At 42.3% G+C, this 23090-nt stretch overlaps 1 protein-coding gene across 1 annotated transcript; it reads right to left on the bottom strand.

Moving 5' to 3' along the window:
* Positions 1–16: 16 nt before the first annotated feature.
* LOC125763769 (RAC serine/threonine-protein kinase) lies at positions 17–22238 on the bottom strand. The gene is made up of 7 exons (XM_049427238.1): positions 22071–22238; positions 19630–20173; positions 7754–8585; positions 7473–7670; positions 7235–7386; positions 3390–4008; positions 17–3296 (listed from the first exon to the last, which is right to left on the bottom strand). Exons 3-7 carry the CDS (start codon positions 8399–8401, stop codon positions 3216–3218), a joined length of 1698 nt encoding a protein of 565 aa, XP_049283195.1. The 5' UTR covers positions 8402–8585; positions 19630–20173; positions 22071–22238; the 3' UTR covers positions 17–3215.
* Positions 22239–23090: the final 852 nt, after the last annotated feature.

The raw sequence follows: 23090 nt of genomic DNA, 5'->3' as shown, positions 1-23090 counted from the left end.
GTAAGCGTTGTTCCTATTGTTTATGTTTTCGATTATCTTTTTATATTAAATTTATCTAGTACTTATGGATTTACTGTAACGCTAGTGTGGCCTTGTTTATAATGGTACGTGTATTTTTACTTTACTGTCGCATATCGCTGCTGCGCAGGGGGAAAAAACGACAGAATGATAAACTCAGCGAGTTTTTGCTCATGTCTTGTGTGTCTTGCTATTACTATCGTTTCCCATTAGCGTTCTGTGTTCTGTACGTTTTGCGGTTTGTTCTCTTTTATCTCACCTGAATAAAGTGTATAGTTAATCTATCGCAGTAATGGAAACTACTGTAATATCATTGTCTCTATTTTACAGGTTCTGTGTTTTGTTACATCTTTTGTGTGAATAATCGCTTTTTGCAAAAGCAGCATTAACTTCAACTTGCACTAGCATTTTAGCGTGCGATCTTTAGGGGAAAGTATTTTCATGCAATAGCACCAGTGTCCGCGTGGGATATCGAACACTAAAATGATCGCAGGCTAAAATATTCTTCTTACTTCACACAGCAATTACAACGCAACAAAAAAAACACGAAGAGCTTGCCGTAAAAAAAGTAAATATAGTTGAAGAATGACCACTTAACACAAGGTGTCATTTAGTTGCGAACAAAAACCAAAGATAAAAAGTATCATAAATCGTACATTTGATAAACCGTGCCTTAGGGTCGGTTTGCTGGCGCACTTTACACTTTCCTATCTCTACTTGAGTTCGTTTAGCGTAACTTTGTTCCTTTCTACGTTCTAGTGTTGCACTTTTACTTGTCAATGTCTGAATTAGCTAAGGCAGTGATATTTTCTCTTATCGGTATTCTCATTACTTCTTATTCTTCAGCAGCCTCATACCTGTTTGCTACTGTTACATCCTTAACTAGAGTTGTAACGATGCTATCGGCTACGCAAAAAGAACTATGTGCACTAAGGTAAAGGATGATGATACTCGAAGCTCTCTACCCTGTTCTGCATTATCGCTAAGTAGTTATATGCTACAAACTTAAACAAATGTATAGCCTTAGTAGATAGGTAGGTTAGAAACAGCATCAAGGTGGTAAGATGGAAAACCAATTCAATCTTCTCGAAGTATTAGCCCAAACTGAGCAGCAGTTCGACTACCTTCTTTACCTTGTTACCCTGCGAAACGGCCACACTACACGGTTGTGATTAAACTATGTTGCATTTAACTGCTAAGGAACACGTGTACACACATTAAAGCGCGATCAATAATTCTGTCCCCATCGGTGTAACTCCGGATGAGGCAGAAAAGGGTAGTAATGGTAGGGAGAAAGGAAGGAAATAAAGGACACTAACTTAATGTAAGTGGGAAACCGTTAGAATCAACAAAATCTGCAGTATCTGCTTGAATGCCGTTTGGTAACGAAACATAGTTAAACGGAAGGTTTGATTAATAGCGAGGTGGCCTATTTATGCCATAGGTAAAGTTGTTGTTTTGTTTTTGTTTGTTATACATTATCTGCAGTATTGTGGCCAATGGGATCGTTTTTTTTTTCGATTCGTTTATGTTTTACCTTTCTGTCCAATTTCGCTAGTTTACTATTGGTACAATGCCAATGTTGGGCAGTTGGTACTATCGTTACTGTTACGTTACACTATTATTAACTTCATTCTATCACAGCCCGTTGCTTTCCATCTTGCGTATGCACTTACGCGCGTGCTTTATACTTATTCTATAAAAGCAGCTTACTTCAGCATCGCTTCTGAACAAGCTTTTTTATGCCTTGCAGCCAGCCAGGTAGGGCTTACCGCTGACATTGTACAATCTGCGCACAAGCGCCCTATTCAAGGTAAGTCTAAGTAAATGTTATTAAATTATTAGGAAACTGCCCGCAAAAGTGTGTGTGTGTGTTTGTGTTTGTGTATACGGAGCAAAATAAATCGATAATGTAGCAACTCGAAAGGCTCTGTCACTCCTATTTTTCCGGTCCAGCGCAACCAGCTTTCTTTCCTCATGGCTTCCAACTACCACTAAAGGCTGCATCTTTTAAATAAAAAAAAACCATACCCATCATTTACATTCCCTTCCACACAACGAAACGCGCAGGGTTCTACTCATACCGTTTAGTATGTGAAATGTTTTCGTTCTCGCAGAAGAAAAGAGATTTGCTATTTGTATGAATGCTTGGATAGTTGTTCTGTATGCGGATGAATGGTACGAGATCATGCACGTTCTACTGCTAGCAGAGGAAATGTGCACAGTTTCATACCGTACCTCATGGTACTCTACTTTATAGAGAGTGTATTGAGCTATTGCTTCACTGCTTGATGCTGTTAATATATCGCGATCTGAGATCATTATTCTGTGTGTGTATGTGTATGTGTTTATGTGTTTTTTATGTTTTTGTATTATGGCAAAAATTGGCACGGTGGTAATTATCTATATCATTCTCCCGTGAAACGAGAGGTCCAGGATTAACTTCTCTACGGTAATTGTGATGATGATCGAGTGTGAGTTTGATGTAAAAAAAATGAATCAGTGGTATGAGAGTATTGAAACTCGTCCTTTTTTCCTGCTCTTGCCGGAAGCAAAATCATCGTCGAGTCCAGAACATTTCGGGACTAGCAGAAAGCGCTATGACGGGATCTGCCCTTTTGCAGTTTTGGATTGTGTTGCCCTTGGTACAACCATCAGACGTGATCTGTTTCGTCATTTCCAACTTGGTAGATAATGATCGTTCAAGAGAACAATCATGACCATTGATTGAACTAAAGTTTACCACGATGGTTTGTGGCATTCCGAATCAGGCTTTTCAAAATACTAAAGGCAACAAACAAACCCCCTTTTCCGCAGCACTTGTACTGATCGTCTGGTTAGTGCAGATGTTCCGAACGCGAACCGACGGGATATCGAACCCATTTACGATTGCTGCTGGCGGCACAGATACGGCACAAAACTGGGCTATGGAACGCAATTACGAACATAATAGTCATCTTCCTGCGGTTTACGTTGCTTTTCCCTTGGCTATTTAAACGAAAGATTGTTACTCCTTTCTATGTCCTCTGTTTTGCGGCTGCATTTTTGCCCGGCTTCCAGTTACCAGTTAGTAGTGGACTCCTGTCTGGAGGTACCCTATGGAAGTCGGTACTCCTTACTGGTGTCCTTTTCCCATCAGCGGGCGTATTGCTTCACGCAACACCCGGGTGGCGCACCGGGTGCATTTCAGCGTTTTCTCACTGCATCGGAGGATAGTTGTGCGAATGATTCATAAAGCTGGGCGTATTCATGGTGGAAGCCATATCCTGGTAGCTGAACTGGAATGTTAAGAAAGTGAATTTAAGTCAGTAATCGTTTCACAAAAGTTAGATAAAATTCCATAAAAATTCTAACATCGTTCATATGCTTACTTCTGAAAAATGTGGCTCTTCCTGAATGGCACCCAACGGTCCGTTATTGTCCGAGGGCGTTAGCTCAACACTTTCACCGGTGAATTCACGGTCAAAGTATCGCGTATCCGTATCGCTCGTTACCTGCGGCTTGAACGGTGGTGTTATACGTTTCGCCACCAAATCCGACCAGTTGATGCTGACAAAGAATGGGTGGGCCATAATTTCCTTCGCATCATCCGGTCCTCCGCCGAGCCGCTGCTTCGGATTCTTCACCAGCAGACCACTGAGCAAACTGCGCGCATTCGGGCTAATGTTGCGCGGAAACTTTACCTCCTCCATCAGAATCAGCGTGAACAGGATGTCGTGATCGCGATTGTAGAACGGAAGCCGACCGCAAATCATCTCGTACATTACGACACCGGTACCCCACCAATCGACCGCATGCCCATAATCGTTGTCTTCCAGCACTTCCGGTGCAAGATACTCGGGCGTACCGCAGAATGTCTTCGTCGTTCGACCGTAGGTGATGTCTTCTTTGCATAGACCAAAATCTGCGATCTTGATGTGTCCATCTTTGTCCAGCAGCAAGTTTTCCAGCTTCAAATCACGATAAATGATACCATGCGAGTGTAGATACCTGCGAATGAAGCATTGTGAAGAATATATGTATTTACAAGCATGTTCCATTCAAGTGCATCATACTGTTGGGACCAATTATGCCACATCCCACCCCCGCAGCAAGTAATCAGATGCATATGTGTACCGAAACGGCGAATGGATACCAACGAATTTCCGAATGCCATCCATTGACGTCAATACCAGTTTTGCAAAACTTTCTTTCTATATATATTGATCGAGTCGGCGAGCGTCATACCGCCTCCGTACCGAATCTTCTGCATGGTGGTAGACCACACCGTCGCAGTAAACAAAACAACACAAACAATGCTAAACCGGGTAATGTACCAGCGGAACCCGTTGGCCCCATTGAAAGGGCGGCATGTTTTAATGAATGAATCTTTGTGCTTGCGGTTGCCCCACGCGGTATTGTGGGAAACGGCACGTACTTGACAAAGCTTAGAAGGAACAATAAAGCGAGACTTAAATCAACAAACAACCGCGTGGGTGGTGTGACCGGGTGCGGGGTGTCGATTCTGTGCGGTTGGTAAATAGTCGAACCATTGAATCATCTTCCACTAGATGATGGTTACTCAAAATGGCAAAGTGAGTAAGAGTGAGTTAGTGAGTTGAAACGTTGTATTGAACGAGTTTCGTTCACTCACCACGAGGAGTTTTAGCGACTCTTTTTTATAGCCTTTTTAGCGGCAAATTTATAGATTTTTTTTTATTTTTTATTATTGTTTATTCTTTTTTTATTTAAAGCATTATTTGAGTGAAAAGAAACTTATTTGAACCAAAATTAAAATTAAATTAAAATAAAACAATTTAAAAAAAGTTTGCAAAATTACTCAAAAAAGCTTAGGAAATTTTAAAATTTTTAGAACTCTTTTATATTTTTTATAATTTTTCATTCTTTTTTTAATACAAAGCATTATTTGAGTGAATAGAAACTTATTTCAACCAATTGGCATTAAAATAAATCAATTTATAAAATTTTTCAAAAAAAAACTAAGGCTATAGACTTAGAAAATTTTCAAATTTTTAGAACTTTTTTTATAATTTTGTAATATTTTATTTATTTTTTATTATTTTTTTCAATGAAAGCATTATTTGAGTGAAAAGAAACTTAGTTCAACCAATTGGCATTAAAATAAATCAATTAAAAGATTTTGTAAAATTACTCAAAAAACTAAGGTCGCTAAGGTAGATTTATGCCGTGTTTTTGTGACTCCGAAATGAGTCGTTAAACGAGCTGATTTCTAATAACGACTCATTCACGCTGTGTTGACTTACTAAAAAGAGTTGTTATTCTCATCTCTATTGCTCACTTTACTTTGACTCTTTGATTTTGGCATTTATCAACGGAGTACGAACAAAAGATGGTGTTAACATCGATATCTTCAATCTTTTATGCTTGAAATGTGAAAAACCAACACCAAGAGAACCAATGTTAGTCATTCTTAAACGAAATTCTAACCGTTAGAAGTTCTTGAACATAAAACTTTTACTTACACTACTAACGCAAGGAAGTAGTAAAAACAAATATTACTAAACAAGGTGTGAAGTGTTTGGAGAATTTATTACCGGACGCCAAATCAGTAACTGGCAACAATAACAAAATACAATGCGTGCAAAATTCATCCAAACATTCGTATGACTCAGCTGTGTGGTTATATTTTAACTTTTCCCGTTTTGGTTCCCACACCAATTCGCTCATGTTGCTGACTCATTTGTTTTGATGCACAACGGCCGTATTTATTCTTTCCACCCCTTTTAGCACCCATACATCATGGGTGCTCCCATGCCACAATGTTTCATCTCCCGCCCGCTCCCTTGCTGCATAGTGACCTCGTCCTCGTGTGAATGCGCCTGAAACGTGACTACGAAGTGTGGTGGAACGTACCGCAGAAACCATTGACAGATGGTAATCTTTTACTGATGTTTACCTTGCCCTTCAAACCGCGCTCAAGCCACATGAGCGAAGCATTCCTGTGCAATAAATTTAGCAAACTTACGCGTATTTCAAGGCGAGTGCTGTTAACGGCAATCCGGACACGCACGCGCGCTAAGAATTTTTAAGTGTCTCGTAAACTTTGCAACATTGTCGACGATGATGTGAAACTATCATGTTCAGCGAAATGATCGGTTTTCCCGTGAAGCGATTAAGCGTCGTACAGATGACGTTAAAACGTACATTGGAACTTTCTCGTATTCCCAGAAATGAGTACTGAGACAATGGATGGCGCTATGACAGCAGGATCAATTGAACTTAGGGTATACAACCTCATAACCCGATTAGTAATTAGTGGCGTATGTAGTCAATAAAAAAACGCCATTTGGTATGGTAGACAGAATTAGAATTGTTTGCTGTACATTGTACCAAGCGCCTACGGTGATTCTCACGCGTTCCAGTGGCGCTTAAAGCAATTTGCTTAGAGTGTTTTTTCGTAAACTTCCCACCCCAGAAATAACTAGTTTCATTTCTCGGGAAATCCCACACGACCGATAGCCTGTTGGTTGTTGTTATTAAATTTTGCTTCTCATTCCCGGTACATTGCGAAGTAATGTGACGAAAGGATAAAAAGACGCAAACACTCTCAACAGCAATCGAATGAATACAGCGCATGAATGATTGTGCAAGCGGGTGCTATAAAAAAGTAGAAAAACCAATAATAAATTCAACTTAAAAAAGTGCACATCGATGTTGGCAAGGTATAAAAAACGAGCCACAAACACGTCGCCCCCTGCCTGGTGTCAGCAGCTGTGTTATTGTCGTTGTTTTGCTGATAATCGCAAAACAGTAATGCCCGATACCGGATTGGTCACGGGAAGTTAGGCAAGTTGTTTATTATTTGTACTTATCCGCAAACGGATTGCGAATGCAGGGTGCGACACTTATCGGCACCGGATCGAGTTTGTGCGTGTTTCCCCACGGTTTATCAACACCGACATTGTGGGTAGCTCCATTCCGGTTAGTGTTGTTCTTGAAATTCCCTGGAACAGTATTGCATAATCACGCTTTGGAAAACAAAAACAACTTGCTTTCTGCAAGCTAATGCCAATCGAATAGCGTCAACCTGGTGAGTGCTATTATTGTGCAAACCCTTCTATGGTTAAGGTATGTAAAACATGATCTCAATAATGCTTGGAAAATCAGAGCCAATAAGGCGATACATTCTGATCTATAATATAATATTATATACAAACAACATTTCATTTTTCACCTCCCCAAAAATCATACTTACCCAAGAGCTGAAATAATTTCTGCTGCGTAAAATCGTGTCCGATCCTCGGGAAATATACGTTCACGACTCAAATGGAAGAACAGTTCACCACCGTTGACGTACTGCATCACGAAGCACAGGCGATCCACCGTTTGGAACGAATATTTCAGCGACTGTTGCAAGTATAAACAGGAGGAAAAAAAGGAAAAATGTTACTATCTGTTCCGATTTACTGGAGCTAGAGTCGCGCAGAACTTACTATCAAGAATGGATGGTTTGTCGTTTTCAGCACTCGACTTTCTGCCATCGTATGAGCAACCTCATCCTTCTGTATGATGACATCTTTTTTCAGTATTTTAATAGCGTACAGTTTTGCCGTCGTTTTCTCTCGACACAGAATCACTTTGCCGAAGGTACCTTTACCGAGCACCTTCAAGAATTCGAAGTTTTCGAGCGTCTGCAAGCAAAAAATGCATACATTAATCCGAATGTCCATCGCTCATTACCACCTTTCTGCATATGAATGTAACTTTTACTTACCACCTTTCGTTTGCCGCTTATTTTATCCATGGCCGTACCGTATACGGGCATCTTTTCCAGTTCGTCCTCTGCAATCGAACCCATTTCGCAGTCATCGTCGGCCGTCTCGTTTGGCAGCGTCGCCTGATAAACCTCCTCCTCGTTCAGCTTGTTCGCAACGCTACGGATAGCGTCCACCCAAGCCTTACGCTCCGGTTCACCCTCCACATGGAACATTCGCTCGATCACCGTTGTCCACTGCAGACCGCGGATGATAAATGTGAACGGGCGGGGCCGATCGATTGACATGATCTGACAGTCGCGTACGGTGAACTTGTTCGATGGTTCGGTCGGACACTGTAGATCTGGCCGCACTTTGTAACCCTCCAGTGTGCCGTCACTCTTCAGTACGAAGTAACGCGATCGCCAGGTTTTGATGTGTTCACCACGCTTGTACAACCAGCCTGCCTTCACGATGGTCGATTGGTTGGCCGAGGACGATGCAGACATTGCGGTTTCGACCGACGATATCGACAATGTCGCCGGTATGTTCAATCCGGACGATACGGACATGTTCGATGTTAGCGATGTCGTTGATGCCGCCGTTTTCAGTGAGGCAGGCGTGGAAATTGCAATCGGCGGCGTACTTTGGGCAGTTTTGGAAGCCATACTGTAAGATTTATAATGTCAGCGCTGGAATGCACCGTTGTTGCCGTCGGTTGTTTACAGTAACTTCAAACACTTTGTTGTGGTTTTTTTTCCACCACTCGCTTGTAAAGTGTATTAAGCGTATCACTCTATTTCCTACTTGGCTTTAAGACGTGATTCGCACCTTACCCAGGCGGAATAATAGCTGTAATAGAAAGGGAGATAAAAAAGGAGCAAATTAATGACAAGCTTATTAGTGCATGGTTGTGATTTCTGTGTTTCGAAAATAATGATCGACACGAGTCAAGAAACAATTAGACAAACCCCACTGACTTTGTGTCTATATAAAGAAAATGTTTGAAGATCCATGCAATTCTGAAGATGCTCAAATTTGCGATGTCCAGAAACTACATCTCAGATTCATACATCTCGGAAGACTCAAGATTTTCTGGAGATTCTCTGAAGAATCTCTGAAGATCCGTGATTCTCAAAAGTTTCGTGAATCCCCGAAAAATATGTGAAGATTCATAATTTCCTAAAGATTCATGATTATCTGAATAATCTCTGAAGATTCACGATTCTCTAAAGAATCTCTTAAGATGCATGATGATCTGAATTAGCTCCCAAGACGAATCAAAGAAACTCTAAAAGTCTGAAGAGTCAAAGCATGAGACTAGAATAACTTGACTCTGAAGACACCTAAGATATGTAGTCTCTTCTCAAGAGATTCATTAAACCCACGACGATAAACCACCTATCTCTATTTGTTTCATAATAAACATTTCAATGTTAGCTCAAATATTCGAAAGAAACATTCTTCAACATGTAACAACGACACCGCCCCATTCGCACCATTCCAAAGTGCACCAGAAAGCGTCAGTTTCATTGCTTCCCTTATCAAACGCTTTGCCGATAAAGGCAATCATCACAGGACCGGTGATTTCAACGGTGTCTTTTTATTTCATAACTGGCGCCAGCTGGTGATTACTGTTGCACTCGGCACCCTACCGTACACACATGACATTGTGGCGAAACGTGACGATTGTAAACCTCCGCACACGCTTCCCCTTTTCGTGACCGTACCCCGTTTTGTGGCGTCTTTCCAGCCCGGCTTCAAGTTTATGGGCAAACATCATTGCTCATCTCGCTCGTAAGTGCTGTTATTACATCAGCGATCATATGCTATTGATCGGAAGAAATTGTAACGCATATTGCAGCAATTGAGCAGGGCAGATTTTATTTTACAAAATACAAATTTAAAAAACACCACCCAATTTTTGAGTTTTTAAATGCGCAATAGTTTTGCAGAAGGAGAAGAAAAAAACTAGACATATGCAGGAGCTTTTTCCGTCCAAATGACTCATTTTCATCTCACCCTTCGCCTGCACTACTGTAGGAGTTTGGCCCCGGTCGAAATAAAACACTGCGCAATAACACTCCCGCATCTATTGGAACACACGCACGCGAATGGGTCTGTCCTCCACCTTCAACTCCCACCCATCTTGCCTATTTCCCACCAACAAACCTCATTTTTGCACCACTGGATTTTCATACTTTGTTGTTACTTCACCACCTTCTAGCAGCCTCTCCCAATCCACCGCTCAAGATGGTTGGGTGGCACACAGTTAATGGTGATCGTGCTCGCTACACCTGTTGTCTAGTATCATTCTGTCCTCTTTACTTCTTGACATGTTCCTCACGAACGTTTCCGTAACCGTGTGTTTCACATAAAATATATCGTGTTTGGTTGTGTTTTCCTTAAGAAATTATCTCCTCTTTTGCACTACAATCATTCGCAGTAATTGCCTTGCAATGAAAATGTATTTTCATGTTTCGTTTCAATTAAAATAATAATTAAAATTTGATTCTTTGTAATCGCAATAAAATTCAATGATTTCATTGGGGAAATTAGACAACGGAACTCGCTTCCCGGATCTGTCAGAAAGATAGTACAAACAAATGAGTAAAACCACACCACCACCACCGCCCAAAGCGCCACTAACTCCTTCTTGCCGGCTCCACTATTTTTCATTCTTGACTCTCTACCCTCTGGTTGGGACAGAAATAAATCGTAAAGACAATCAACAACAACAAAATCATGCTAAAAGCGTAAACATCGACAACGGCAAACGGTGGTTCGGCAGAAAACGTAGTCAATATTCTCAGAATAGCAAAAAACAAACCGATTCCGTTTTGCGATTTTATCGTCTTCCGGGAAAACATCAAATTCCGGTCGGAAAAGGACGGAACGGTGTCTTGATGACAACGGGGGAGGGGGGGAGGGATTTTTATCGAAAGTAGGTCATTCGTTTCCTACGCATGAGCCATCTTTAAGTTTTGGAGCATCGAGAGAGCGAACAAAAAAAAATGTTGTAACAAAAACATTTGAAATGGAAATCGTTTGCAATCATTGCGATGGTCAGTACTGGTTATCAGTAATTGATTGCGGTATGTCAAATTGTATGCTGTTTTCTTATAATTGTTACCAGCCCCGCCACAAATTATCGTGTATAATGAAGATATTATCAGCACGAACTGCGCACATCTGAACATCTTCATCATCATCATCAGTTTCTAGAATCATATCTTGAACGATGTCTTTTTTTTCGTTGTGTGTTAAACATAAATGAGCAAAAATTTATCACAAACCAGCTTGTTTTTATCTTACTTTCATTTGGTTTAAGTATTGATGAATCGCTAATAGCAACATTGTTGTGGTCGATAGGGCTTTCAAAAGCTAAGTTCTAGTTTAAAATGTAAACAAATCTAACCTGCCTGCCACTTGTAACTACACTGCGACGAATGATTGCATGGCGCCATACGCTTATTGCACAACACAGCTTGGCGTAACTCGTATGGAGTTCCCTGTGAAACTGGGTCAATTCTATGTATGAAGTGTGTACCGAGATAAAATAATACTTATTTTCCATTCGTGCACTATTGATTTGTTCTGGAAATTATAAACATAATACACAAAACACATACACTTGCACAACTGACTGTGCCGATAAAGGTGGCAACATTTATCAGTTTTTGTTACATAAAATAATCATTTCAATTAAACACACTATTCTAACTTTTACTTATGCAACATGTTTCTAAGAGACACGCCTTTCAACATTTTTTTTGCAGTTTGAAGTACTTTTCCAAATGCTGTGGAATGATTTGTGAGCGAATGTTCTTTCAATCGTCTACTCTTTCGTCGTCTAACAAGTCACTTTAATAAGTGGGAGCAAATCCATTCGCAATAAACAAACTGTACGGAGCCCACACCGCACGAGTGCATGCTGTGCAACATGCAACATGCAACTACTAGCGTACACAGGCGCACCGAGAGCATTTTCTGCCAAAAGATCGTAAAACTACGCGAATGCACCCGTCGCCATCTCTTTCTCCATCACTTACACACACACATCCACACATGCAGACAGGTAACTTGTACTCCGGTTGCCAACCAACCGGAACCGAATGGTACGTTCATTCATTACACCAGAACGTAAAATTTGCCACACGAATCGGTCGGCCTTCACTCCCGACAGTTCGGGCCGCTTGGTGCCATCGCCCAGTCTCATCCAGGCGTCTAGGGCCTCTACCACCCCTCTCTCCTTCCCTCTATCCCGAATGTCTGAATCGAGAATAATCTCCCATGTTCAGGGTGCGTAGCAAATTGGTTTCGGATGTCGTTTCTCACCATGAAAATCTCCATCAGACCGATTCAAAGTGTCCGTAGCCGTACGCTGCCCGGATGTTTGAGGTTTTATGCAAGGTTGAACCGACGATTGGCATATTCCGTGTTGTAAGAAACACACCAAACCGAACCCACAGAAGAAATTGGCCAGCGGGTGTGTGATGGCTTAAAAACCGCAACCGCAACTTCAACCGCAAAAAAAAACACCGAATGGAGGGATCTACGAGGGGGTACGTGTTCTTTGGGTCCCGGACCACACCCAACGTGTACACACCGACGAGAAGGCAGACGGACGCATCGAACGGATCTCGCAAAACCCTGACCTAACCGAACTCGGTTTGCATCGCGTGTGGTAGGAACAACAGCAAAAAAAAACACTTCCCAAGAGCCTCTTCTGCTCTCTGCCCACATACAGCTAATGCACAAATACATCTACATCACGAACAAACCGCATCCCGCGTCTTCCATCCACACAAAACCGACGTCGACGGCAACGGGGGCAGACGGTGCATCCGCCAATTGCATTGCCGATGGCGTAGTACGCTGCTAGACGTGCATCGTACAGCGAGAGCGGCGACTCCACGGACCGACGCAAGGTTCATCTGCGCTTGCAAACGTCCACAGGGTGTACCAGCACACACAGAGAGAATTTAACGAAAAAAAAAACACATCTGTACGTATGTATTGAGCATCGAGAAAAGCTGCATCTTGAATATTTTATTGCATTTTCAGTGGTGAATAAAACATGAAATTTTGCTTCTTATAATGTTTGGTTTATAAGACTTCTGGAAATATACTAAAAAAAATAAAACAATAAAAAATGGAAGCTAACACAGAAATACAGGACATTTCCAAATTCAGTTTCCCCGGCAAAGGTAAGATGTGAAGAATTTTCATCTATTTCCCTTTTTCTTGGAAAACAAAAATTCAGCCATGCGCATCATTACACTCCACACAAAATGGGACGGATATGTGGATCACAGCGAATTTTCTCGTGCCCCCTTGCCAACACACAACAGCAGCCAATGGGAATTAAGCCATTCTTTCTTCATTATCCTTTTACATCGACTGGGTTGAAAGCAACAGCAAAAAAAAGCATCAATTATGCATTCTGATTGCAGGCAAACCTATTGTGCCGGCAGGGAAAAGTAGGTCAAGACGATACACTGGCAACAAAATTAATTAATACTCAAAAGTGAACTTCGAAATCCACTTCACAGCAACTTACATACACTTTCCTTTTGATTGATTATCAATCCAATATAATAGAGACATTTGGTTGATCACGAGTTAATAATGTAACAGCAGGTTATCTTCCAATATGAGCGGATGAAATACATGCTATTCTGCCACCGCGTACACAATTCAATCGAACTTCAATTCTAGCCAATTACCGTCCAATTTAGTTGATTAGTTAGTACTTGACGTTACTATCAAATACCCGCCGGGGGATATCATTCATTTGGCCAATTGCGGTTGGGATTTATTGAATTAATTTAATTTTGCTTATCTGTTTCAAGGCAGGCATTTAATTTTATGGGAAGAAGATGTCTAGGAATATTTTTAGGTTCTTTTCTTAAATATTATTTTTAAGTTTTTAACCAAAATGTATTGATGCTCTGCTTCCGATAAAATAGTAATGTCGGCATGTTCCTCTCAACTTTGTTGCGACATTGGCAAACAGCTGGTCCGTCGTGTTGACCGTGAATTCTCCTTTCAATATGCGCCCAACACATGTCTCTCAGTCTTATCTGATGGAGATTGTGAATGAGAAATTTCGGCGTAATAGGCCGACACCAAACAAAACCAAATGGCAATTACTTCACGAAATATTTCTTGAAGTAGATAACTATTTCCGAAAGTCTTTCAACCTTTCAACCATGATTGGAAGGACTCTACTCATCAAGAACTGTCACCTGCATGCAATATGGATGTTTCAAATACTTTCGATTAAAAAAACATTGTGTCCTACTTCAATACCACAACTAAAATACTACTACTTCAATATTCGCCCAAGATCTCCAGGTATTCCGCAACTTCTTCAATCCGGGAACTACGAACAAACCACGGAGCATAATTACCCGATCAACAGGGTGTCTACGTTTGGTGATGCACCACCGATATACATTATTACTTCAGAAGTCTCTTCTCCAATTTAATTCTCACAAAATGTTAATATTTTCAAACAGATTTTACATTACTGTCAATCGAGTTGTAACGGTCACTGATAACTGCAAAAATCCCACCTTGATTGCTGGATACACCCTTCCCCGTTCCAATGTTGTCTTCCCATTTCCTCTTTGCCTCTTCACCCCCAAGAACTCGTACCATATATTAAAGCTGATGCGCCATAACGTATCGGTGGCGTCATGGTACACAGGGCACACACAAACACACAGAGATTATAGCTAAAGTGCGCAGTAATCGGTAAACAGACGCAAGCACGTGTCGCGTTACACTAGGCGTGAACAGCGAAAGCCAGTCGGTCGCCATAGAGGAAAGTAGCACGTTTTTATGGCACTGTCAACACGTTCCTTCATTACTACACGTTGGTTCTGGGCGTTTCCGTTAGGTTCTCGGATCGTACAATTAAATGTCAAAATGTCACTAACCGTTCCCGCTAACGAATTTTGTAAACAAACCGAATACGTCAAAAAAAGCGAATAAAACAATTATTCTTTTTTTTTGACGACCGTAAAAAACTTTTGCGTAAGTAAATTACTTACAAAAAAAAGTGGTTTTAGAACAAAATTTTATGACCGTTCAAAATTTCTACTAAGTCCCATACATCGCTTCCATTATCAATTGCTTTGTTCGGTGACCATCCGGCATTCGTGAAGCCAAACGCAAAGCCAGAATGCAAAGGTCGCTTCCGCTGTTGCTCAAGTGCGCTTATCAGGGAGGCGTCCGTCATTTCACCGAAAATGTTAATTTCAACCACACTGTGTCGGAGGCGAAGTGCAGCAAAGTTGTGGTGCAACGTTTGCTACGTACGTTGTTTACTGCGAGAAGTACTTACGGCGCAACAAATAATCGGTGCATGTGGCCACGCGCCAACAACTGTCCGCGCATGGAGCAAAGGCGTTGTTAAGCGAACGATGCAATTTCTACACCTACAGCGGTCAATCTTCCTTTTGCCAGAGTGTGTTGCATGTTTGTCTATCACCACCATCACACGCCTGTGTTACACACGTTCCGGATGCGCTTATCACGCTTCTGTTCGACGTCATTCCGCCCGGAAACCACCACCCCCCATCCCCCGCTTCAATCGGGAACATGTGGCGCACAAACATCTCACGAATCAAAACAACACACCGCGACAGGTGGCGCCAGATTAAGATGTGTGTGCGGGCTCGCGCGCTATTCTCGCAGCGATCACGATCACTGTCGCTTTTCTAACAGGGTGTGAGTAGCGGCTCGTGTTTGCTATTTGATACACTTTGTCTGACCGGACTACTAGCCCCTATACTAGACGATTATGGCGGGACGTGTCATAACAAAACAGGGTAGGCCGAATGAAACTTAATAATGAGCTTAAGCAAATACCGAAGTATGGACAGTTGATAAATAAAATAAGCATCTTTCGGTGGTGCTATTTTCATCAATGAAATTTCACATTCAAATTATTCCAGATGTCTTATAACACAACCACCCTGTAATAGATCGGACGTAACGTAGCGCGATCAAAACACGATCGAATTTAATCGCGGAATCGTTCAGAACACACCGATTGCGCTTCGACAAACAATTCAATCATTTATTTTTATCTTCCCCAATGTGCTTGTATGATGATTTTTATTGCGCTAGCTATCAAGACTTTTTATTTATGATGCTTATATAGCTTTAGCAGAACCAAAAACAAATTGATGCAAACATGCTTGCTCACCCATTCACATCGTGTGTAAAATGTGTTTAAAATTATTACGAAATTATTGTTTTGACGGCATCATCAGGCACTTTTCCTACCCGCCGGAAAGGTCATTCAACCGGTGCTAAATAAATAGTGTGTCTGAGGCGATAAATAAGGTGATGCTGGTATGTATATATCAAAAAGCATGTTTGCACGTTCTCGGGACGCGATCTGTCACTATTTTTAGCACGCGCGTACACCCCATAGCAGCAACATTTTTTTTTTGAAAAAACGCTCGGTCCCGTATTTTTCCGGCAAATTGCTTGTGTTTTGCTTTTATTTTTGCATTTTGGCATGAGAAAGCAATCGCAGCAGCATATCAACATCCATCCCAGCAGGTCAAAGGTTGGGTGAACATTTACATACGAAAGGTGTCATTATCAGCGCGCACACACACACACCGGGGTCAAAGTCAAGATGGAATGTAATCTACACCCCAAATGGTACCATTTTTGTTTGTTTCGATTAAATCAAGAGCAGTTTTTAAATGTTGTAACATCGGACTAGACTTTGGCAATAAATATGATAGTAAAATTATTTTATTTTTGTAGAATTTTTACGTGACTTGTCAAGGTCCGGAAGAAGCTACCCAAGATTCATGCAAATGTCGGAGATTCCTTAATCTTAAAGCTGCCACCGTATTCTAGAACTCTGATCAGGAAAGTTATATACTTTTGACATTCTGGCTTAAATCTGAGTGAAAGAATTGAATAGATAGGACGAAATCTTCAAGTATAACACCTTTCTCCTTCAAAAAGTGGTGTTACCCGATGTACAGTACTAGTTAAAAAAAATTTTGTGGTCTTGGTGGCCTGCTGCAGGATTCCGGTTCATTATCCTCGTCTTTTTGTCGGACACATCAAGGCCATCCCTTCACATCAATTTCGAGCCTCAATTCCTCTGTCCATGTGCATGGATTGGGTCACCTGGGGGGATTTTAATGACATTGTCCTTCCACACGCATGGTGAGGTCCTTCCAAAATTTTACAGACTGGTAGGGTTTTGTCACCTTTAGACGACTTCCATGTCCATGTTCGATGGCGAAGTTACTCCTGTGAGACCTCTAAAAAGAAAATCAAATTCGGGTACTCGATTCTCGATTATTAATAAAGATTAAAATTATGTTGATCGTATCGTTGAGTAGAATCGCTCTCTAAGCTAATTTCAGGCACACGCAAGTTTTGGGCAGAGTGCCTACGGTGTGATGGTAAACATTGAGCGCAAAACTGATGCAAAATTCAATCTAATCCACGGCTGTTGACGAAGCTAACGATGCTCGTCGGGACCGATTAGCCGATACCTGGTGGTGGTAGGCCAAATTTAGAACCGTGTCCTATTGCGGCGCAACGCCAAACATTCGCAGACGATGTATTCATAGACTGTCGGCGACTTCGGGCCGTGTGTGTCATGCCCTTTTTTCCCACCCATTCGGTGGCGGCATTCCTTTCTCTTCCTGCCCTCCTGCCCGGTGGTGGTGGCTGCACCCCCCTTTTGTGCTGCTTTTTATTTAGCCTCCCCGCTCCAACCCCTCCAACACGATCGCTAAGTATCAACGTTGGTCGCTACATGCTTTGTCGTCGTCGGAACACCTCCGGAGGGTACGGACGGTTTGTTATTTCTTCCGTGGGGACATTGCATCCCGCCGGTGCTCGTTCAATTTGGGGTCGTTTTTTTGCGCTACATCGCCGGAACACCGTTTTGCGTGCATTCAAGCTGTGTCACACTAAACTCTGCCGGGTATTCAATGGCAGTGTTTAGCAATCGTAAGCAAAAAAAAACGGAACCAACATCTTGAATTTTGGGGCTATGTTTTATTCTCACACACACCTTGACGCCACCCCGCGAATGTTTCCATTCGGTTCTGCACCGTCTAATTTGCAGACGTCTTACGACGGAAAGGGAAAGGATTATTTTGCTTGTAAGCAAACTTTGTGTCGGTTACGTGCTAAGCTGCTGCTCCTAAGGTACATTGAAACCGTTGCGAGTTATTTCAGATAACAACAGCCTCGCTTCAGGGCGACGCGCGTTGTTTTCGCCAATACGGTACAACGTGTCTGGGCGTTTCTGGGAACAGCAAACGATTTCTTAGAATAATCTACTGTTATGATCGTTTGTTTATTTTTCGGAACCCATTCGGATACGGCGAGACGATAAAAATGTCTGCATGCAAAAGCATCGTTACAAAACCATCTGTCAACGTAATGAGCAGCTAATAATTTTAAGCTAGATATTTCGTCCTATCTTCACAGCATCCTTCACATGAAATGATAAGCTTTTAAAATCGATAAACAATCACACATTTGATTTTTATCTTTTTGGTGCAACAGAAAGGAAGATTTAATAGTGACTGAAACAACTATCACACAGCGCGATCATGATCACGATCGTCGTCACCGACTTTGACAGATGCGTGCGAAGGTGTGTGTGTGCGTGTGACTGCGTTAGGTATTTAGTGTGGTGTTGTACGCAATTTTGTTACTCATTTGTTTACGCAGAGCGAAAATGGTAGACAGAAAAATAAATCCGAACGAGGCCACAACACACTTGACAACAACGAGACGACCCCGGGGATCACCGTTTGGGGTCGCGACGTGATCTGTTGTCTGTCGGTGTCTACGACTGTGTGCCCCAGACAGTCACCTTCTTGCACGCACCACACTCGTTTCGTTTGGTTGTGGTACCTATGCAGAAGGTGACCGTTTTTTTTCTCTCTATGATTTTGTTTTTCGGATCAAAAGATGTCTGCCGAGTGGAGGAAAAAAACAAAAACGCGGTTTAATGCTTATGGGATGGAACAGAAAATTTTGCTACTGTTCGTAAATGTTATTAGCAAACAAAAAATTAAAAACATCCATGTCCCTGAGATTGGTTTGCCGGGTTGGTTGAAGACTGCCCTAAATACGGGAACATATTCACGCTCTTGACCTCGTTAGGATACGGACCAATTTGACAGCCAGACACAGCCATTAAACCCACCACCATCAAAGCAACCCGCACACACTGCATTCGATACAAAAACGAACAACAACAACAACAACAGCATACAACAACAAAAAAATGTACGGCTTACATTGCGTCGTGTCCTTTCACAACGCGCTCGCTCCCCCCTCTGTTCGTGTGCGTGAGTGTGTATACACAATGGTGAAAGGAAACGAGTGGCGACCAACGACGAGGATCCTGCGCAAAAAGGAAGTCGAAAGCCCCACGCACACGGACATGTAGTTGTGTTCGGGCTCCGCTTTTTTTGACATTTCTCGTCCATTCGATTGCGTCAGATTGTTTCATCATTGGTTAACCACCGGTGTCAAGAGAGGAATAAAAAAACAAGTTAATGACAAAATTACCACCGGCACAATGCGTTTTGTTCTTCATTTTTTTTTGCCAACTAACGTTTAATGTAATTTAGAAACAAAATGTAAAACAAAAATGCAGTTTAGGCGTGGAAGGAAAAAAATTGGAAAATATTTAACAAAACGCCAACACGCCATATTTCGAGTCTTGGTTTTGTTACAGAGACTGGAAACTTAACCAACCGGAAACTCGAACCCGAAACCCCTCGTGCACCGTTTCACATTCTTCCTTTCACATTTCGTCCTCCCCTTCACCCCCCCCCCCCCCTCCCTTCCTGTGCAACAAACGGTGTCTATTTACCTTTAGTAGCCGCGAAATATCGTCGAGTCACTTCCGTGTGGTTCGGTTGCGGTTTGCAGACACCAGACGCCCCAGTAATAACCGCCGGGGATGGACACCACCACCACCACCACCAAACTGTATCCGTGTGGACTGGAAAACAACGCCGCAGAGTGCAGACTCGTAGCAGACGGTCGGAACGTCTCAAGTGTAAGATCCGGAAACCTGGCCGGGTGTTTTCAGAAAATATCTTCTGTGCTGGTTTTAGTGCGATGGTACCTCCAAAAAAAATTTCACTGCACACACGATGCGCGTTGATTTGATTTGATTTGATGAAGGCTTTGATATTGCGTTTAAAATAAACCACCGAAACTCACTCATACACACACACACACGCACGCACAGGCGGAGTAACGCACGCACACTGGAAGTGTGTGGAAACGAATTCCCAACTTTGGCGCTTTTTCTTCTTCACAAAGTAGTCTGGCTTTCTTCGCACGAGGTAAGGTAAATGTTTCGTTGGTTTTTCTTTTTGTTAGATCAGATCATACAATTAAACGCCGCACTGTAAAGGGAAGGAAACAATGTAAACCGTCTGCATTCCAAGCACAAAAACACAAACACAAATAAATCACTAATTAAAACAGTGCCACTTTGATGGCAGAAGCAAAGGGAACCGCACAAAAACGGAACGGAGTGCAGTCAACCCTTATGATATATCCTGTCGCAAAAAAAAGGCACACACCACCCAGCACGGGCACGAAACGCACATTGAGCCGGACGAACGCACCGTGAAGAAATGAGTAGCCCGTTGAATTTGCCAATTGCCGCTCGTTCGCTCGTTCGCTCGCTCGCTCGCTCGCCCACTTGCTGAACCGCTTTTTGGTGGCGCTCCGTCTCACCCCGGATGCTCTTCAACTTGATCGTATTGCGGTCGTTTTCTTTCCGCGCACACAGACCCGCCACCGTTCTTTATGGCGTCTTTCTCGTCTGTCTCTACGCTTCTTCCGTTCCGATTGTCCGATTTTTTTCTTCTCTCTCTCGCTCTCGCACAGTCTTTCGCGCCCGTTGGCATGCACTTCTTATCTGGCTTGTTCGTTTGTTTCTTTTTTCAATTGCTTTTTTTTCTTCCAGATACACCACGAACGCACCTCAGCCAGCCAGCAGATAGACAGACCGCGGATTGGATGATGAAATCCGTCGTCGGTCACTGTTTTGTCTCACTATGGGTACCGAGACTGAAGCAGACACACACGCACACGCACACACGCAGACGGTTGAACAATACAGACGCACAATCCATTCGCACGCAATGTTATTACGTCCGGACGGACTGCGACACGCGGTATGTTAAACTTCTGTCCACTTCTCTTCCCTTTACCTTCCTTCCACACGCGTTATTCTCTCTTTTACCCACGCATCCTTCGGCGGCGCATACCATCGCAGTGAGCAGGGTGCGGATGATGTTTTGGACAGCACACGAAGGTACACCGTTCACTTGTATAGCGATACTGTCTGGCACGGGCTGATCTCACGCACACATGCACGCGCGGATAAAAAGAGAACACGTCGGCTAATAACAGACACACGGGTGGAAGTCAGTTTTGTTTGCGATGTTTCTATTTTCTCGCTGTTGCTGCTGCTGCTGCGTTTTATATTAAGTGAACCCAAACCTTTCTTAATCGGGCAATGAATAACAATGCACAACCCGCGTTTGTGGGTTGTTGATGCCTTTTTGCCAATCCCCACAACCCCACCCAACGCGCATCGTCTGGGATGCGTTGGTCAACATACCAACAGCAGTAAGGAGATGCAAAAAAAAAAACAGTTAATTTGCTATCTTTATCGTACGCACATTTTGTGGTTTTCTTCTTCCTACTCAATCCCCAATGATGCGGCGTAAACGCGTACAACCAATTTCCCGCGTGCGTATGTGTGCTTGCGTGCGTATCGATTTCTCGTAGCGTACGCACGTTCCACTTTGCTGGTCCGTAATCTGCACAGCAATCACATTTCTTCTTGCAAACAGCATTTTCTTTTCCAACCTCCAATCGTACCACATGAATGTTTTCGTGGACTGTATTCAATAAGCTTTTAACACCAATTTGGTTTGTTTTTATGTTTTTTTGTTTGATGCTCAAAATGGTTCCACCGAAAGGCGGGGATGCACAAGACATGAAAGCGAGATGCGCAACACAACAAAAACAGGAAACGAACCGACCCAAGGGCATAACAAACCCCTTTCCACCGTAGTAAATAATGACGCGTTGCAAATAACATTAGCGACACGCTGAAACGTAACACAGAACAATTCCAACAAAAAAACAATCAACACCCCAAGGACAAGCACACGAAATTGGGCAGGGAATGTGCCAATCAAGAAGCGTACGAAGGAATAGCCAATTTCGCCAACGAACTGTCGCGCGATCGCAAATTTATGAATGACGTTCACTGCACTTTACCTTCCAATCAATCGAACTCAATTCCGAACAATTTGCACTGTGTTTTGCAGCCACCCACCGAATCGTACTTTCTTTCGCGTTAAACCACCGTTTAAGAATGGAGAACTAGCAAATCAACAACTCGCACCTAGTCGCGTTGACCCTATGCCAACAATTTTAGCGTCCAACTGTGTGTGGAAAGAAAAAAAAACATCCTCCTCCTGTCAAACTTCGGCTCATTTGCTCGGCATTCGTTCGGCGCGAAACGGTTCAGAGTGGTATAAACAGGCGGAGAGACGTTTATACCAATTCAAAAGTGCAATAATGACCGTTAAAGAAAAATTAATAGCACTACAACGACCGGAACAGTAATTTTGAATGGCGAGCCTAATTTTAATATCATTTTTATATGATATTCATACAGTCTATAGTAGAAAAATCAAAGAATTAAACATAATCAATGATTGATAATTCATCAATACGATTGATTCGTTATTCAGGAGAAAAACACAAAATTAAGCACTCCCTGTGTGGACAAATGTTTAACTAAGGCAGCGCGCTGTGAACAGCCAAACAAACCAGACAAACACGACACTGTTCGAAAGGTGCTCTGCCAATTGTCGTGCAGAACTGTCACTCCATCGACAATTTCAATGCTTAGCACTGTCGTTAAGCAATCATATCTCGTTTTATTCCAATTTCGGTGATTTTATGTATGCTAAAAATCTGAAATTCTCTGTTCCACAATAACTATTAACAAAGCAATCAAGCACACAAACCGCTTCGGTGAAATTTGACAAGGTATAGAGAGTTTCAAGGTGTGACACAGACATGCAAGACAAAATCAAACTGTTTTGTTCTATGTCGTGTTTGTCTGGTTTGTTCTATGCAGGTTGACAGAGCACCTCCATATGATTGCTTGGATTTGTTCTTGTGGTTTTGTCTGGTTTGTCTTGTTCGAGAAGTGACAGCGCGCTGCCTAATAGTTTGTTAAAATAGCTGAAAGTAAGCAATACTTACGACTGCTTCCTTCAACTGTAC

This window comes from Anopheles funestus, chromosome 2RL (genome assembly GCF_943734845.2).
Source record: "Anopheles funestus chromosome 2RL, idAnoFuneDA-416_04, whole genome shotgun sequence".
Lineage (NCBI taxonomy): Eukaryota > Metazoa > Arthropoda > Insecta > Diptera > Culicidae > Anopheles > Anopheles funestus.
The sequence above is the reverse complement of the archived record's forward strand: the minus strand, read 5'-3'. Positions and strand labels throughout refer to the sequence as shown.

Excerpts from the sequence above, each read along its gene's own strand:
- LOC125763769 (XM_049427238.1), bottom strand. The coding sequence starts at position 8,401 with ATGGCTTCCAAAACTGCCCAAAGTACGCCGCCGATTGCAATTTCCACG. Across the intron at positions 4,009-7,234 it reads GAAATTATTTCAGCTCTTGG|GTATCTACACTCGCATGGTA; the intron begins GTAAGTATGATT and ends CTTCATTCGCAG. Across the intron at positions 3,297-3,389 it reads AAGAGCCACATTTTTCAGAA|TTCAGCTACCAGGATATGGC; the intron begins GTAAGCATATGA and ends TTAACATTCCAG.